This window comes from Hydra vulgaris, chromosome 06 (genome assembly GCF_038396675.1).
Source record: "Hydra vulgaris chromosome 06, alternate assembly HydraT2T_AEP".
Taxonomy (NCBI): domain Eukaryota; kingdom Metazoa; phylum Cnidaria; class Hydrozoa; order Anthoathecata; family Hydridae; genus Hydra; species Hydra vulgaris.
This window is the reverse complement of record NC_088925.1, coordinates 27,560,441-27,580,553: the sequence shown is the minus strand read 5'-3', so window position 1 is coordinate 27,580,553 and position 20,113 is coordinate 27,560,441. Positions and strand designations below refer to the sequence as shown.

The window sequence follows — 20,113 nt, the reverse complement described above, 5'->3', positions numbered from 1 at the left end:
AGCAGTGAAAAAAAATCTAAACAAGCAGACTAAAATTTGGTGTGCCTAAGAAAACCTTTATTCATGGTCAATGCTTGTTTAACACACGCATTTCATTTTTCTGAGTTTTAAATTTTAGCTTTAAGCATGTGAAGACAGAACATTTGCATTCCAAACAGATTTCTGTCAAACATGAAAATAGTTAGAGCTATTTTTGTGCCAATATTTATAAAAATAATAACATTTTGCAACAAATCATGGCGAGAAAAGCACAGGAATGGAAATGACCTTAAAAAAACACCTCCACTAAAAAATAAAAGAAAACCCCCAAGTAAAAGAAAACTAAATTAAAAAAATTATAATTTTTTTACTTTACATTTAATTATAATTTTTAATAAGATTTTAAATTTTATCATATAAACTTTAGGGCTCAAAAGATTTGGCTAAAGTTAAATAAGTTAATGATATATATTTTAAGAAGTGAAGCGAAGCCAGTGAAGGCAATCAAAAAATTACTGAGCGTTCTGAAGGCAATCAAAAAATTTCTGAGCGTTCAAAAATTATGACCATATAAAGTTTAAACCCCCCTCAATTTGAGGGGGTTGTAGTCTTTATATGGTCATAATTTTTTAACGCTGAGAGATAATACTTTGAAACTTAAAAATTATCGATGAATATAAGTCTAGTTGAGAATAGTACAAAAAATATTTTATCAACTTGTTGCTCTCACGTTTGGGGCAGGTGTTGCAAAAATTTTGGGGCTTTTTTGTTCCCAGCCTCCAACCATCGCAATTTTTTGCAGACCCTCATTATTTGATATAAGTGTAAACATATAAATGTTTGGAGTTAGCTCCATGTCTGGAAGTTACCTATCTCATAAGATAAAAAAATGCTGGATCCGCCACTGAATATATTAGCAACGATAAGTTAACTAATGACCGCACCGCACAATAATGTAACTCAATTAATAAAGATTAAATAAAACGAGTTTGTTAGTAATTTAAAACGAGTTTAAAGTAATTAACACGCTTTAAAATAAAATAACTTTCGCATGTTTAATACGTAAGCATTACATCAGCGTTGCACTATCAGGGAATCAGTGACCTGAGTAAATATAGATTCTATTACTTGAATTAAACCCTAAAGTATTGCAAAACATGTTAATAGTATTTTCGATGAGTTTTTTGCAGTTTTTTTTTTGCTTAGATATAAAAGTAGAATAAGTTTCTTAAGTTGGTAGTCTAGTAAAAAATACGTAAAATATCAAATTTTTGTTATTGGTGTAGTTTAAAAAAGAAATTTTTGCTCTTTCAGAAAATATATACTTTTACACATGTTTTTTAATTAGATTTTTCCAAAATTTACTTCCTATAATGACATGTATTAGTTTGTTCCTATAGCAACGTCCTTAGCAACAATGTTTTTTGGTTGTTTTGGGCCAAAATTATTAACCAAACTTGATAATATAAAATTTCTTAAGAATGAAGAAACTTAAAGCCTAAAAGGATTTATTGATAAAGAAATACACCAGGAATGAGGAAAATATTGTTCTAAATGATCATTTTAATTTTTTTATTTTTATTTTGTTAATTTTTTCTGTTTGTTTCAGACATAAAAAAAGCATATTTCAGCTTCAATGAATTATTTTTGAATGAAATTTTCAGGGTTTGTTCATCTGTATATAAGTTAGTATGTGAACCAGAATCTATTTAATTCTTTGAGTATTTTAGGAGAGACAGAATGGTTTTTGTTGAACTTTATCCCTTTTTTAATTTCCCCAAATAAGTAGAGCTACCATTATGGATCTAAAGATAATTATAAATTTTTACTGGTTCACATACTAATTTTATGTATATCCTGCATGCAAACCAAACATCATGCAAAACGAATGTACAGATAACTAGAACATTTTCTTTTAAGAAAGTGATGTTTTAAGCATTTTTTTGATGATTCAGCATTAAAGAACGTAAATAATTTTTTTTTTTTAATATAATACAAATATAACTTCTTTTTGTTGAAAAATAAAATAAACTTTCCAACAAATTGTATATTTTATTTTCTTACTAGACGACCACCTTAAAATAAATAACACAAGTTCTACCAAAATATAATAACATATATCTTACCGACAGCAAAACTGAAGAGAGGAATTAAGCATATCAATTTGAGCATCCTTAAAAAAAAAGTTAAAGTAAGATTGGAGTAAACCGGTAACCAAACAGTAAAAAACAAATAGCTTTATTTTGGATCTTTTTTCTACACAAATGAAACAATAAAAAAAACATATTAACGTTTACTGGTATTTTTTATTTTATGTGAAATAACAAAAAAACTCAAAATCCAATTAAAAAATTGTTTAACCATTTTCGCAGCTATGATTAATCAGAAGATGTACCACAATCAATATTGCAACCAAAGTATATGTGATTTATACACTATTTTTGCACTTATGCTGAGGCGTCAAAAAATTGTTTTTATTCATGAAAATTTAAAAAAGTTTACTTTAACAAACAAAATAAAAATAATCTTAAGAAAATGAAATGAAATTAAAAAATTAATTTATTTATTACCTTTTTTTTTTTTTTTTGATTTTTACAAAAAATAAAGTACAGTTTAAATCGCAAAACAACTTACTGAAGAAAGAATAAAATTAAAAAATTTACTAAATACATTTATAACTAAATAATATTTAGAATATATCGATTCAGAAAATATCGATTCAGAATATATCGATTAAGAATATATCAATTCAGATTATATCGATATAGAGTATATCGATTTAAAATATATCGATTGATTGATTGAGTTGATGTATGTACTGAATTCAATAAATATTTTTCATATTTAAAAACTCTCCAGTGCACAGTGGACCAGTAGGTGGACAAAATGGGAAAAATTTTAGTTGTCTAATCTTGAAAACCTATTTAATTTTAGTATCTACATATATTAGGAGAAATCTATTGATAATTTATTTATATTAAATCCCTTAGTTACCAGGACTCTAAGCATTTGAATATTGAGATAAAATAAAAAAATAAAAAAATTATAAATAAGTAATTAACGGTGACATCAACGTTGTGTTATATTTCAATTACATCTACGTTTTTGAAACAAAAAATTAGTACATGTTATTCTAGAGTATTTAGAGATATGAAAAACCAATGTGTGAAATAAATTTGTTATAGCATGTTATCTCAGTTATACTTTGAAAATCACAGATTAAAAAAAAAAATTTCTTAAGAAACTTATTTTTTGCCGCACAATAACTAATAATTACCACAATTTGCCATGTGTTGTCTTATATTTATTTGAGCTATATGATGCTTCAATCGAGTTTTAATTGATTGCTCGTCCCCTTAAATCCCCGTTCAGATTTTATGTATGTTTTAACTTGGTTGCTATGGTACTAAATTTTGCATAGCAACAACTCATTTTTACATTAACGTTGTTTTAACAGTATTTTACTTGCGCTAAATACACAATATTGGGGGCATGTATTAAAATGAGATTCAGAATTCTTATGAGGTTAACTTTTTTTGGTTACTATGGATACCTTACTTTGCATAACATAGCAACAACATATTTTCGTAATTTAATTACTAACACTGACAGTAATTTAATTACTTTTAATTTTAATTACTAACACTTGTAGTAACTTAATTACTAACAAATATTAGTAGTCCAGGCGGCATATATATTATAACATTTTACTTTTAAATACAAAATACTTGTTACAATAATTATCTAGATATGGTTTTGTTAAACTTAGACATTCATAATTTTCTCCAAAAAACAATCTTAGTATTTCAAAACAAAATATTACTGAAGATATATTAAAATTTATTCAGCCAAAATTTGCTGATTTTAAAGACGTTGATTTTAGACATGCTGTTCAACGATTTGTTTACTTGTATAAAAAAAAGTGGAAATCTGCAAACTATACTGTGAAAAATTTTGAAAAGAAGTTTGTGAACTGGCTTAATGAATATTTAATTGTCAGAAAAAAAGACAATGAATCAACTGCAAGTAGACGTGGTCGAAAACCAGTTGCATTTGATAATAGTTCTAATAAAACTAAAAAACGGCGTGTATCTTGTTTAATTGAATCTCATTCATCCAATGAATTATTTTTTGCTGCTAATAAAAAATTTAGAGATGAATCTGTTGTTATTGCTGCCAAGAATGTTTTAAATATATCAAATACAGATAAAGCAACTAAATATTCAGCAGACAAAGCACTGGCTTTAATAATTGATGCAAGTCTGACAAAAGCTTCCTATCAATTGATTAGAAGCGGAGCCTTGGAGAAAGAATATAACATCTACCCCGCTTACAATGATGTCAGAGATGCAAAATTGAAATGTTATCCTGCAAACATAACAGTGGAGGACTATTCAGCTTCAGTTCCTTTAAAAGATTTAATGACTCATACTTTGCAAAGAATCTGTGCAGTTCAGGAACCTGTGCTAAGGCACTTGATATTGAACGACAGAGCAATAAAAACAATGACACTAACGTGTAAGGCTGGTTTTGATGGTGCTACTGGCCAAAGCATTTATAAACAAGTTTTATCAGAACCCGACATTAACAGAGATTTAAAGCGTGAAGAATCATTATTTATTACTTGTCTTGTCCCATTGGATTTGACTGGATTTAACAACAGCAACGAAAAGGTGCCTATTTGGAGAAATCAAAAGTCGTCCTCCACAGCCTATTGTAGACCCATAAGATTTGCATACAAAATGGAATCCAAGGAGTCTGTGATTGAAGAAGATCAGTACATTAAAAGTGAGATAGAAAGCTTGGGTATGATTTTATTAGAGGTTTGCGGATCTTCTATTGAAGTGAATTGTATTATTGAACTTACAATGATTGATAGGAAGGTTCAAACAATATTATCTGAAAAAAATAACTCATACCAATGCTGTTCAGTGTGTGGTGTCTCTCCAAAAAATATGAATAGTCTTGATATCCTTAATATAGATTATACTAACAGAGAGTTCAAATATGGTCTTTCCAGTCTTCATGCATGGATTCGATTTTTTGAGATGTTATTGCACATTGCAAAAAGAAACAAGAAAGTGGCAAGCAAGATCTAAAGAACACAAAGAAAAGGCATCTGTAGCTAAACAAAAGATTCAGACTGATTTTATGAACAAAATGGGACTTGTTGTTGATTTCCCTAAAAGTGGTGGTTCTGGAACAAGTAATGATGGCAATACCTCAAGGCGTGCTTTTGCAGCATATGAACAAACAGCTGAAATTCTGGGTATTGACCAAAACCTTATATTCAGATTTTACATTATCTTGGTAACGCTCTCTTCAGGATATGAAATAGACTGCTTAAAGTTCAAGGATTATTGTTTTGACACTTTTAGACTATATGTGTCCCTTTATCCATGGTATTACATGGCTCAATCAGTTCACAAAGTATTGATACATGGACATGACATGATTAAAAGCCTTACATTACCCATCGGACTTATGTCAGAGGAAGCTCAAGAGGCTAGAAATAAAGACTTTAAATCTTATCGCGAAAATTTCAGCCGAAAAACATCCAGAAAAGCAACAAATACTGATCTTATCAATAGACTCCTAGTTTCCAGTGATCCTGTTATTTCATCATTGCGTAAATCAACATCACACCAAACAAATCATAAAGCATTTCCTTCAGATGTTTTACAATTACTTAAACAATCTTCAAACGATATTATTGTTTTATAATTTTTTGATGTAATTTAAGATTGATAACGTTTTCTTGCACTATTTTTTGCTTTTATTATTCCTAAAACATTATTTACCTAAATACTCAATTTTTATTCAATATAGGTGGGTCAAAAATCCGATAAGATATTCAAATATCAATTTACCACTTTGTAACTAAGGAAAGTATCCGGTAACTAAGCAATATAAGTATCCATAACAACTAAATTTAAAAAATTATCACTTTTGTAAGAAGTGTGATCTCATATTGGTACTCATGCCAAATTTAGTGAATATAGCACTTATAAAATATCTGCAGATAACAAAAGTAGGTTGTTGCTAAGCAAAATAAAGGTATCCATAGCAACGAAATAAAAAAATATTACCTTCATAAAAAGCGCAGACATCATATTAGTACTCATACTAATTTTAGTGAATATAGCTCTAATATTAAATTAGTTATGAATTTTGTCCAGTAAAAGTGCATTCTGGCCCACTGTGCAGTGACGAGAGCGCAACAAGCAAAAAAAATTATTTTAGACTGCTTAACTGTAGCTTTATCATAATATGATAAAGCTACAGTTAAGCAGTCTAAAATAATTTTTTTTTGCTTGTTGCGCTCTCGTCAGTGGAGAGTTTTTAAATATGAAGAATATTTATTGAATTCAGTACATACATCAACTCAATCAATCAATCGATATATTCTGAATTACATGATTTTACAATTCAAGGATGTTTACAAATAGTATAATTACAAATGATGCGTAAACATCTAATAATAATGAATAATAACATAAGAATAAAATAATAACAACTCTAAAAATCATAACGTTAACAATAATAATAACGTTAATAATAACTATAATAAAAAAAATGGTAATAATAACAATAAAAAAAATGGTATTGATAAAAATAATGATATTAATAAAGATAAAGGTAATAGCAATAATAACAATGATATTAATAACAATGGTATATTTAAATATATCTATACTTATACATATAGATACATACATATATTCATGCACAGATACATACATACATACATACATACATACATACATACATACATACATACATACATACATACATACATACATACATACATACATACATACATACATACATACATACATACATACATACATACATACATACATACATACATACATACATACATACATACATACATACATACATACATACATACATACGCTTATATATATACACACATAAACACTCATATATCCATACACATACTCACATATAAACATATATATATATATATATATATATATATATATATATATATATATATATATATATTATATATATATATATATATATATATATACACACATACGCATATAAACGTATTCATACACACATACATACATATACATACACATACACACATATTAACACACAACACACATACATACACATATACACACACATTTATATACATACGCATATATGTATCCACACATGCATACGCACATTCAATCATTGTAGAAGGACGACAAAAATGCTGTACATAAATGTAAAGATTCTTAAAAAAAAAAGAAAAAAAGTATAAAATAAATAAAATATACAAAATAGAGTATTTTTAATAATACTATTAACAGTGATATATTGCTTTCATTGATGTTATTACTCTAGTAGCTATCCAAATAGTGTTTTTTTAATTTATTGAGAAAATTATATCGAAAAAATGAGTTTTCAGTTTTAAAAGAATGAGGGAGATTATTCCAAGCATTGGTGCACTGGTTTTTAATTGATTCGCTGCCAAATTTTATTGTCCTAGAATCTTTGGAAGTGAGAATGTTTGTTACATATTTAAAAGAAAAAATTCTTGAAGGAAATCGGAAGTTTATCATGAAGATAATCCCATACAAATAAACAATTTAAAAAAGTAATATTGTCGTTCAGCCTAAGAATTTTTGATAATTTATACAGCAGAGAAACATTGTCAAATAGAAAATTTTGAAAGTGAATAATTTTAAGGGACTTTTTTTTTTACGCCAAATCTGACACGCATACCTAAGGTGCGATCCAAGTATGGCATGATAAATACTCATAAGTGTTTCAAAATTTACGAAATGTCTGATCTTGGCTAACATTCCAACTAATCGACTTAGCTTAGTCTGTAAGTAATTTTGATAGTACTTAAAAGAAAGACTCTCATATAGCCAAACTTCAAGATACTTCACAGTTTTTGACGAAGTTAATATTTTTCCATTAATATTAAAAGTGCATTGTTCCTTGTTTCTTTGGTTTTAAAGACAACTATTTTAGTTTTTATAGCGTTTAGTGAAATTTTATTTGCTCTAAGCCAATTAATAACAGAAAATATGGCCTCATTAGTTTTTAACTGCATTTTTTCAAGCGAATCTTCAACAATTAACAGCTTAGTGTCATCGGCAAAATGGTATGTTAAAACATTATTAATGCAGGTGTTTAGTTCGTTGATATATACAAGGAAAAGCAGAGGTCCCAATATTGACCCTTGAGGGACTCCCGAAGTTATAGTATTGGTTAATGAAGATGTTTCCTTAACTGTAACGTATTGAAGTCTGTTATTTAAGTAGGATTAAAACTATTTAAGTGGAATTCCACGTACACTATAGTATCGTAATTTGGCAAGAAGAACATCGTGATTTACTGTGTCGAATGCTTTTTGCAGGTCGAGGAAAACACCATAAAAAAACTTATTTTTATCAAGGGCATTTCTTAAAGTTTCTGTAAAATCAACTAGTGCATGTGTAGTAGAATGGTTACGTCTAAATCCGTATTGTAATTTATGAAAGCAATTAAAGGTATCAAAAAAGTTGTACAGTCTTTTGTGCATAGTTTTTCAGAAATCGGTCTGTAATTAGATGGCTTAAGCTTTGTTTCATTTTTGTGAATTGAAATAATGTTAGTAATCTTAAAAACGTCACGAAAAATTCCTTTATTTAAATGAGTTATTAACCATTTTAGAGATTGGTTCAGATATAATTTTTGAAGATAGTTTAAGAATTGAAGTCGGAAGACTATTAGGGCCAATGCTTTTTCTATCATTCATTACAATTAATTTAGAATAACTATCACGAGAACATTGCTTTTAAGAAGTTACATGATAAAATTACAAAATTGGAGTCTCAAAAGTTTTCATACAAAAATATTTCAAAAAAAAAATGATAAAGTTTGATTTTACACTTTTTCACGTGTGTTGTTGGATGCTTAAAAAAAATTGATATTTTGAATTTTAAATTACCTAAAAGCCAAGCTGATTTATTAGATAACATTGTTTTTACTATTTGTGGACTTGTAAATATAAGTAAGAGTGTTGTTATTTAACTGAAAAACTAAAATTTGTTTTATTATTGTTTTTGCTTCTTGTTTTGTATCCTTGCAAGTTTTATTTATTTTATTTTATTTTTTTTTATTTTAGGTGCCCCAAGAAGTCCTAACGGTCTTGTCACAGAGCACCGCGGAAGTGCATTTAACCAGGAAGTTCACGCCTCCTTCCTTACCGTGACGCGAAAATTTGTCCAGAGCTCGTTTCGAACCTGGATCTCCTGCTTATAAAGCAAGCGCTCTAACCACCGCGCCACGGCCGCACATGTTGGGCAAACCCATGATTTTTTGGGTGCATGTTTTATACTAACACATGAATAGTGGTACCATTCAATCTTGCAATTTGGACTATCACATGCAATTATTGGATAAAAACTTGGTTTCTGGCAAAGGTACTATTTTTTCTCTTCTAGTTCATTTTTTAGGTTATTTTTTCTGCATAATAATTTTCTGGACCAGTTCCATGAAAATTTTTTAATTTTTCCAGTGATGTTTTAATAATAAAAATTGTCATTTATTGAGACTCAATAAAAAATCCTTTATTGAGTCGCAATAGATCATTTTGTAAGTCCATTACAACATACCAAAAAGTCAAAATGCATCAGATCCATTACATTCATCTGATGCTGCATTTGATAGTAGTTTTTATGTTATTTTTTTATGTTGCCATAAATATCAATCGGACTTCCTATGTCCTCTTTCCATCCATCAGTACCATTCTTAAATTTAAATGGGTATTTAATTTCTAAAACGCTAGCGCCATGGCATTTACAATCAACAAACCCATTAGTATTTGCTCCTAAAAATGGATTTTTAGTACTAATGTACAATTCAGCACCAGTGAAGCAAAAATTTTTGTGCTAATAGTGTTGCAGGACATCCTGGCGTGTTCTTTGTTTTTTTTTTACCATAATTTAAAGCAGGTACGTTTGGGATTTGTTTATACTGCATTACTTCGTAAATAAAATTTAATGATGGGTTTTCAATATCAGTGCAAAATTCTTTTTTTGATATAGAAGCTGTAATACGACCTGCTCTATGTAAATGCCAAATTTTATTATCTCTTTTGTGTCATGGTAACCAGAGCAAGTTGTTCAAATTACTTTTAATAACCAGATTTTTTATATTCCATAAAATGTTGTTTTAAAATATTTTTATCTTCATCTAAAATTAATATAACCAATTGATGGATCGTATAAATAGGTTAAGGACTCTGGCAAATTTGCGTGGTCCTCTTCATCAGCTGAATCCGTTTCACTATTATAACTAATGCTTTATACATGTAAAAACTGCTGCTTTTGATGAAATTTTAAAAAGAGATTCTAAATTTTTTTAAATCTTTTTGTGAAAGAGCGGTACCGTGGTGTGTTGTGAATCCTTTAAGCATGTAATTGACAGGAGTCTCTATACATAGTACTTTTGCATTATATTTCATAGATTGAGGTTCATATGCTTCAATTGGACTGGTTCAGCCTTAGTTCTTGATTTGTTCTAGTCACACAGTTTACTTGTGCATGCTGTTTCCTCATTTAGTTCCAGCTGAACACAAGCTTGTAATTTAAACAATAGAGCAGCAAGATGGCTGCAGGCTGATCCAAGTCCGGCCATACAGGAGCAGTTACGGTCAAAATCCAGCCTTTTTTATGCAGCACAACCCAAACGCTATATTGCTCGTGGGTTTGTCCTTGCCGCTAACTTGGCAGTACCCATAAACAACCATAATTCAAAAAAAAATTTCAATTTATATAGGTTTGGCACTCTCGCGCATCTAGAAACCCCATTCTTTATAGATTCGTAGGCTGAAATCATTATTAGTACAAGTGATACGCAACTTTTAAGAAGCTTTTCCTCTCCGACTAAAAAATTTTTAATATGTCATTAAAATCTCCAATTATGCATTTTAAAGCAGAAAGTGAAAATGAAACTTGTAATTGAATAATAAATAACTGATCTCTAATTTTATTGTAATCTGTAATCTGATTTGTATAGTAATTTGAACTGATTTGTATAAGTATAAATATATTTGTATAAATGATATTGGAACAGGAAATTTTTTATAACATTTAAAATTGTTAAAAGTGTATCAATAAAAACATAGAGCTTCTTATTGTTTAACAATAGATGATAAAAAAAGGAGTCAACATTCCTGAACACAACTCATTCATGAAAAAATTACGACTGACAACATGATTATCAACTGCGGTAATTGTTACACGAAATCAAATAACACAAACCATTTTCAGGACATGAAACCAACATTTAGTTAAGGCATGAACAATTATTTTAGAGAGAAGAAAAAGGCTTCGGGACTTTCTCCCAAACGGATTCGCTCGCAACTTCTGTTAAAATCAAAGCTTGCTTTTTTTAAGTCTGCTTGTATAAAGTGTAAGAAGCAAACGTAACTGTTTTTTGTAAAAGCAAAATGTTCTCTTCTAGTTCATTTCAGCCATTGCTTACAAACATTGCTATCAACAGGAAAAGAGTGGTAGCTTTAAGATTTCGGATCAGGATCTGTATCATACTAAGATTTACATCCACAAGCACAACATCTTCTTACCATGTTAAGTTTTATTTAATATAATATGTCGTAAAGTTTTTACATTCACGTTTTCAACTTTGCTAAAAATTCCTATTTAAAAAACTGGTTTTACTTCAGCCCCTGGACGCCTGCTTTTGAAAAATAATTTGCAAGTGCGCAGACCAGATCTATAGGAGATCTTGAGTGACATCATCAAAATGTTTTAACACACAAGAAAATCCATTAAGTTCATTGCTCCTAATTACTTATAAAGAACTTAAATTGATTAACTATCTAAACTATCAGTTTTATAATAAAAGGCTTTACTAGTATTTCATTTTATTTTATTAAACAAAAAAAATTTTACCATTTGCATCGAAATTAAATTTGCTACAAACTAGGTTAAAACTAATTTTACTTGATTTTTGTTTCCTTAGCTTTTTATGATTGCTAATTAAATAAAAAAAACAAAACTTTACAATTCTCTTTGTAACTACTTTTAAAAATAAAAACAAGTGTATATATATATATATATATATATATATATATATATATATATATATATATATATATATATATTATATATATATACATATATGTATACATACATGGATACACGCATACAAACACACTTACATACATATATATATATATATATATATGTATATATAGACATATATATATATATATATATATATATATATATATATATATATATATATATATATATATATATATATATATATATACACATATATCTATATATACATATATGTATGTAAGTATATATATATATATATATATATATATATATATATATATATATATATATATATATATATATATATATATATATACATATATGTATACAGGGCCGTCCCGAAGGGAGGTCTCTCATGGGGAAGAGGGGGAGGGGTGCCGAATGTGTATTTTGTCAACTAGAGACTTAAAAAAAAAAACGTCCTCCATGTTTGACTAAAATGCTAAATGTACAAATGAACAAACTCAAATGCATATATAACAGCTTTGGGGGAAATGGGTGAGACACTCTTACACCCCCCGTTCGGGACGGCACTGTATATATATGTACATATATATATATATGCATATATATATATATATATACTTACATACATATATGTATATATAGATATATGTGTATATATATATATATATATATACATATATATATATATATATATATACATATATATGTTATATATATATGTATATATATATAATATATATATATATATAAATATATACATATATGTATGCATATATATATATATAAATATATATATATATATTTATATATATATATATATATATATATATTTATATATATATATATATATATATATATATATGCATATATATATATATATATATATATATATATATATATATATATATATATATATATATATATATATACACACATATGTGTACATATATAGGTATATGTGTATATATACATATACTTATATATATATATATATATATATATATATATATATATATATATATATATATATATATATATATATATATATATATATATATATATATATATATATATGTACATTCATCATAATAATAAAATAAAATAGTATTTATTTGAATAATGAAAATAACAACATGAAAATAATTACTTTTTTGTTGGAATATGTCGAAATAATTGCAATGGTAATTTTTGTTCTTCTTAATATAAGTTTTGAGAAAAGTCGTAAAAAAAATTTTTCTTCATATAATAATATAAAAAAATATAAAGAGAGAATACTTTTTTATGTTACTTTTTCAAGTTACTTTTCTTGCTTAGTTGTTGTTGTTGTTGTTTTCTTGCTTAGTTGTTGTTGTTGTTTTTTTACCTTTAAAAGCTAACGTCCTTAGTGTAAAGCGAAAGAAGACTTTTTAAGAAAATAACCAGAAAAGAAGTTTATATACCTGTTTTGAAGAATAAAGATTGTATATCATATTGTACTTGTTGTACTAAATGAAGTAATTATAATTATGCAACGTTCTCGTTTGGATCGGATGTAAGATTAAATAATAAAAGCATTTAATATTTTTAAAACTTGCATTATCATATTAAAAATTCTTTATTTATGAATTTAAACTTTGAATTTTTTTTTCAAATTGATTTTGGTAATTTAATTTTTCCAAAAAAGTTGAAGAAACAATTTTAAAAGAAAAAAAAGCTATTTGGGAAAAAGAAAGTTTTTGAAAACAAAAGGCATTATTGATATATTCATCGATTTACAGAGATGCCGATGTAGTAATACGTATTGCAAAATATTTATGTTGTAAGCATTTAATTTATTACAAACATTTGCATTCATATGTATTATAAAATGAGTTTTGCATCCTATTGTGCATTATCAATAAATCCTACAATGCATTAAAACAAGGTCTTATTTTTTTATTTATTTTGTTTTATACAGAAAAGTAATTTGTTTATATTCTTCAAGAACCACTCGACAACCAGCAATTACTTCAAGTTGGAGTTTATAATTATATCCAATTCAATAAGTATTGCGGGATTATTTGATAGTATAAGAATACCAATTATGTTATTCAATATAATTTTTTTATCTAAACGCTGCGCTATTTATAATTAATAAAAAAGCAAGGATTTCCGGATATAAAATTAAACCTTACAACGTCCTTAATTTTTAATGAGTAGTTTATTTTGATTATGTATCTTCACTGAGGTCGTTCCGATTGCAGTACTATAGTACTCTTATTGAAGCTAACCTGTAAATTATTTTAATTGACATTTAAAGAATATGTGACAATTATATTAATTTACGTAATAAGTTAATGTAACGTATATCATTATATATGATAATACAGAGCCGGAGCCACAGTTTTCATGTGTTCAATATAACTATTTTCCAGGCATGGCGTGAACTCCAAACATTTCTTTTTTAATACTTGTGTCAAATGAGGATTTTTTACAAAAATTTACAGTAATTGGAGCTTGGGAACAAGAAGCACCCAAATTACGGCTCTGTAATGTATTGATCAGTACTACAAATTGAACTAATCATTTTGAAATTCTGATTTTTAACTGTTAAAACAACTGACGGGTAATATTTTAAAATCTCTCAAGAAATAAACTATTTAACTATTTATATATAAAAAAGAAAGAACATTTTATTTCGATTACATACAAGGTTTACAAATGCTTAAAAACATAAAAAAACTAGATAATGAAATCATCAAAAATCATCTCATTATGAACATTTATAAAGATTGCAAAATCGTTTACAAACTATAGATAATTTTGTTTTTGATGTTGAAAAGACTTTTCGCAAGGCTGCAAAGGTTTATTGTAGCTGGTAAAAGTATCGAGAGGATTTGATAAGTAAATTAGATAACCTTTTATCTAGGTAATACAATTACCTTGAAAAATTAAATATTTTATATCATAAACAATTTGAATTTAGTTGATTTGAACAATAGTTGATTTGACTAACAGTGTTTTAAAAGTATTTGAAGACAACAACTATACACTGAGAGTTTTTGTAGATCTATCGAACGCATTCGACATTGCCGATCATGAAATCCTTCTCTATAAATTGCAAAACTACAGAATTTTGAATTCGAATTTAAAATGGTATTAGTCTTATCTTCTGAATCTTAAACAATATATAACGAATGACTTAACCAGTACACAGTTAGAAATTATTAATTATGGTGTCCCCCAAGGCTCAATACTTGGTCCTCTGCTGATTCTCATATGTATAAATGATATCCATTTATCCTCCAAATTCCTAAATTTCATTCTCTTTGACATCAATATTTCCTTTTCTGGTAACAATTTAAAGTTCATTTTTTCTACTGTTAACACTGAACTAGTAAATCTCAAAAGATTGGTTTAAAACTAATAAACTTTCCTCAAGTAATGATAAAACGAAATATATTTTGTTCTCAAAACACTCTAAATTTGATATCTTACCCCTCAAACTTCTAGATTTATTTATAAACAATTTAAAATAAAAAAAGCATATAATTTGACGAACATTTGAATTGGAAAAATCATATTAAACTAATAGAAAATAAAATCTCTTTAACTTTGGGGATCATGTTCAAAACGAGGCACTTTTTGAATAATATGAAAAATTTCTATTTTTCATTTTTTCATAGCTATAGTAACTACTGTAATATGGCTTGGGCAAGAAATCAGTCGTCTTTATTAAAAAAAATTTACAGCAAACAAAAACAAGCGACTAGGTTAATTTTTAATGCAAACAGATATGCATAGGCCAAAACTTTACTAAAAGAAACTAATGCTTTAAATGTATACAAACTAAATATCTATCAAAATTTATTGTTTATGTTTTAACTTCACAATAACATGCTTCCGTCATACTTTTAGCCACATTTCATTTTAGTTAATCACAGATACTTAACAAGACGATTTTTACATTCCAACAACAAGGCTTAAAAAATCGGACTACTCAATTACCTGTCGCGGTCCACGTCTGTGGAACTCGATCCTGAATAATGACATAAAATCTATTATCACAATTAAAGCTTTTTAAAAAACTGTGAAACAATATTTGTTAAATCTAACCAGTAAAAATATTTCGTTGTAATTTTAACTCGTTTTGTTATATATTTATTTATCTTTAATCTTGTTATGTATTTATTTATCTTTAATTGTAAAAATATTTGCTTATTGACGAAATATATACAAAATACAAGAAATACAAATAACCAAGAAGACTAGAAAGAGTAAATATAGAAAAAATAAAAAATAAAAAAAAATCATCAATATATCTTAACGGTCATATTAGTATTAAAATTATGCGGCCTTGGTGCAGTGGTTAGAGCGCTTGCTTTAGAAGCAGGAGATCCAGGTTCGGAACGAACTCTGGACTATATTCGCGTCACGGTAAGGAAGAAGGCGTGAACTTCTTAGTTAAATGGACTTCCGCGGTGCTCTGTGACAAGACCGTTAAGTCTTTTTGGGACACCTAAATAACAAAATAAAAATAATAAAAAAATAACACTATTATTTATAGCATTATAATGATATTTATTATAACAGTCCGGTCAAAATAGTGGAAAAAATAGTGGTAGGTTTGCAATAATTCGCATAGAACTGAAAATCGGTACATACGTTGGGGACATTATTAAATATATATAAAAAGTCCCCACCGATTCCACATCTGCAAAAAAAGTTATTCAAGGAAAAAGGATAAAAACTTTTTTTGTTTTACTAGCGCCATTTACTATCAAAAGAAAAAAAAAGTTTTTGCGGCTTTTCTCTGATCTTGGATTAGAACAACAAAATATTGCTAAGTTATAGGGGGTTTAATTTTTTGTTTAACCGTTCTAAAATAAATTGCATTTAATTAAAATTAGGTTCTTATATGTTTAAAAAAAATATATACGACTATTAATTTAGTATATTTTTTATTTAATAATTTTTTTTAATGTAATTTTTTTGTAAAGCCATTTTTATGAACCCTGGTATGAAAAATAATTAACTAATATTCTTATTCGAGATTTTTTAAACAAAATTTTCTTTTTAAAGCTAAGCTTTAAACGCTAAAAGTGTTTCTTCACGTTACAAGCCCGTAGCAACCGGGGGATCAGCAGGGGCATTTGTCCTTGCTGATCCCCGGTTATAATAGTATAATAAATAATAACATAATAAATATAAATTTGTTTTAACGATATTTTGTCTGGATTTTGCAGTTAAAACGTTTGGTTATTTCTCATAACGACTTATACTATATACTTTTTTGTACATTAATACTTTTATACAATTGTCGCAATCTTTTATTTGTAATAAACTTTTAACAACAAGTGTGAAACAGTTCTTATTGGTCGTGGGTTGAAGACCTTAATTGATTCTAGAAGACGTCTAAATCTGATGACGTTGCAAAAAACGGTCTGATGATGTTGCAAAAAATGTTACTTAAGGCGTTGACTATGAATGTGATTTATTTGCTACTGAAGGCTAGGTACCATAATAGTTTATTCGATGATTTGAATGATTCGATGGAAGAAATATTTAGATACAATGAAAGTAGTGATGATTGTCAGTTTTTATTGGAAGAGATTAAAAGTATTTGCAAAAATCCAGATTTAAATAACAGAACAATTAATGATTGAAATCAAGTTTAGTAATAAAATTATTGTCACTGAAAAACCGGGCAGATTAACTAATTTGTTTTTTTGACAATCATTGTGATATTCTTAACAAACCTTAATATGAAAAAAAAAGCCAAAATAAAGAGGAAGAACAATTTCAAATCTAAAAAACTGCATCAGCAATCATTCGAAATGACACCTAATCATTAGTCTTTGATAATACCAATTATTCCTTACCTAGTCGAATGTTTGAAAATATTACCAGCAATGTATGAGGAATTGTCAATTCTTCATCATCCACATTTTCTTACCAATCTTACCACCACAAACTGGCACATTTATTCAATATGTTGCAGATAACGCTGATATGAGGGTAAAGACTTTAGACGGTAATAACACGCTTCACATAAAGGGAATCATTCAATTTGTTACCCCGAAAATTTCATTTACACAAGAAGATCAAATACCACAAATAGATTTTGTTATTAATGATGAGATAGTTGCAGATCTTAATATTACCGTTGAAAATATCAAAAATAACATATTTTCATATAACGATATCGAAAGTGGTTACGATAATACAATATCAGAAGGATTTCTTTATCAGTTCAATGAAAAACTGAAAGAATTTAAAAAACGAAGACCTTTAGCAAAACTGCGGATGCAATATTTTAATATGGTGTCGATTGCAAAGAAGTTTATAACAGCTGAACGTATGGTAGATTGGTAAGCTTTATTTGAACAGCATTTTCTTGCTTAAAGAGCTCCAAAAAAAAATTGTTTCTATAGACAAGTATAGATATAAAAGTTTTGTAAAAAATACACAGAACAATAAAAGAGTGCAACTATTTTGTCTTCTTCAAACATCTGCTTCTGCTAGCCAACACTTATATCCAGTATACTATTAAGTTCAAGTAAAGATAGGCAATCAACTGGACTCAGCAGACTGGGTAGGAAATTAATAGGTGGGAATGGGAGCCAATTCAAGCTTTACTCCCACTTGCTCCGGAAATGCTTCTCAAAACCATCTTTTGCAATTGCAAAAAGGGTTGTAGTGCAAAATGTAGCTACAAAAAAAGTCGGATTATTGTGTTCACCAGTATGTATTAATTGTCGAGGCAAGCCTTGCTCCAATTTTGAATCAATTTCAACAAATGAAGGTTTTGATGATAATATTGATCAAACAGCTAATATATCTTTTTCACATTTCCAGCTAGAAAAAGAATATGAAGATGAAGAAGAAGAAAGCGAAGGAAAAAGCGAAGAAGATATAATATACTAATATATATAATAGTATATAGTAATATACTAATATACAATATATAAGACTTGTACCAGAAAAAATATGCGCGTACATTTTAAAGGATTTTTATTTAACTATTGTATTTTGATATTGAATGTTATATATATTTTGAAAGTACATATATTAATGTTCTTAAATTTAACTTTAGAAAGTTTGTGAAGTTTTGTACGTGAGAACGCACGCACTTTGCGTTTTACACTCGACATCAGCTTTTGCACAGTCTTCGGCTGGACTTCCTTGGTAGCTCTAATCCATTTATTTTTAAAGTCTTTAATGTTTTGGCTTCTTTTACATTGAATCTTATTTTTCTTTTGACAAGAGCCCAATATCTTTCGATTGGACGTAGTTCGGGATAATTTTGTGGATTGCAGTGTTTTTTAACTAAATCTACTTTATGTTCTCTAAGCCAGTTTAAAGTTGTCCCAGAGTATTGGCATGATGCTAAATTGGGCCGAAATAACGGGTTACCCGTGTGTTTTCTTAAAAACGGTAAAAGATGTTTCTTGAGGCATTCTTTTATGTATTTTTTGGTTTTAATTGTTCCTGTAGTCACATAACAAGAGCTTTTTTCACCACATTCACAAATTGCTTGCCAAACTAAGAATTTTTTAGCGAATTTTTGCATTCCAATATATTTATAATTGGAATTCAGTTTCTTGCAATTAATTGCTGAATAATATTGGTGTCCTGGAAGAGATCGGAAATACGCAGCACGATAAGTTTCATCGTCAATAATTAAACAAGATTTTTTGGCAAATTATTTTTTATAAAGCAGCTTTGAATAACAAATTGCAACATTTTCTTGCTTTTCTTCTCGACGAGGAACTTTTTTCTTTTTATAAGATTTATAGCCACAATTTCTCTTGTATAGTTGAAGCACTTGTTTTAAATTTATTCGCTAAAGTTCAAAATCTCCGGTTTTCTGTCCAAGGCATCTTTCACTTTTTTACCAAGATCTCGTCTATGAAAATATTTTTTTCTTCTACTTCCTAATTTCCTTTTGATTGTACCAATGTCCTTAAATCGTTTCACAACGCTCTGCACTGTTCTCAATGCAATTTGCAACTCTTTAGAAATTGTTTTGTTTGATACACCCCTACGGGCATTTGTTTTTAAAAGTTACGTTCTAAATAAATTTTAAATGTCTTTTAAACGTC

At 27.7% G+C, this 20,113-nt stretch overlaps 1 protein-coding gene across 8 annotated transcripts in view; it reads right to left on the bottom strand.

The window, feature by feature from the left end:
* Positions 1-20,113, bottom strand: part of LOC136081755 (uncharacterized) — a 75,183-nt gene that overhangs the window by 36,943 nt on the left and 18,127 nt on the right. For 3 of the 8 annotated variants that reach the window (XM_065799755.1, XM_065799756.1, XM_065799759.1), the window contains exon 2: positions 2,106-2,152. In XM_065799755.1, the coding sequence (XP_065655827.1) occupies positions 2,106-2,152 (47 nt within the window). Of the gene's footprint in view, positions 1-2,105; positions 2,153-2,340; positions 2,418-13,325; positions 13,725-20,113 lie in introns of those variants that run through there. The other 5 variants (XM_065799758.1, XM_065799762.1, XM_065799757.1 and 2 more) reach the window with 3 other exon arrangements.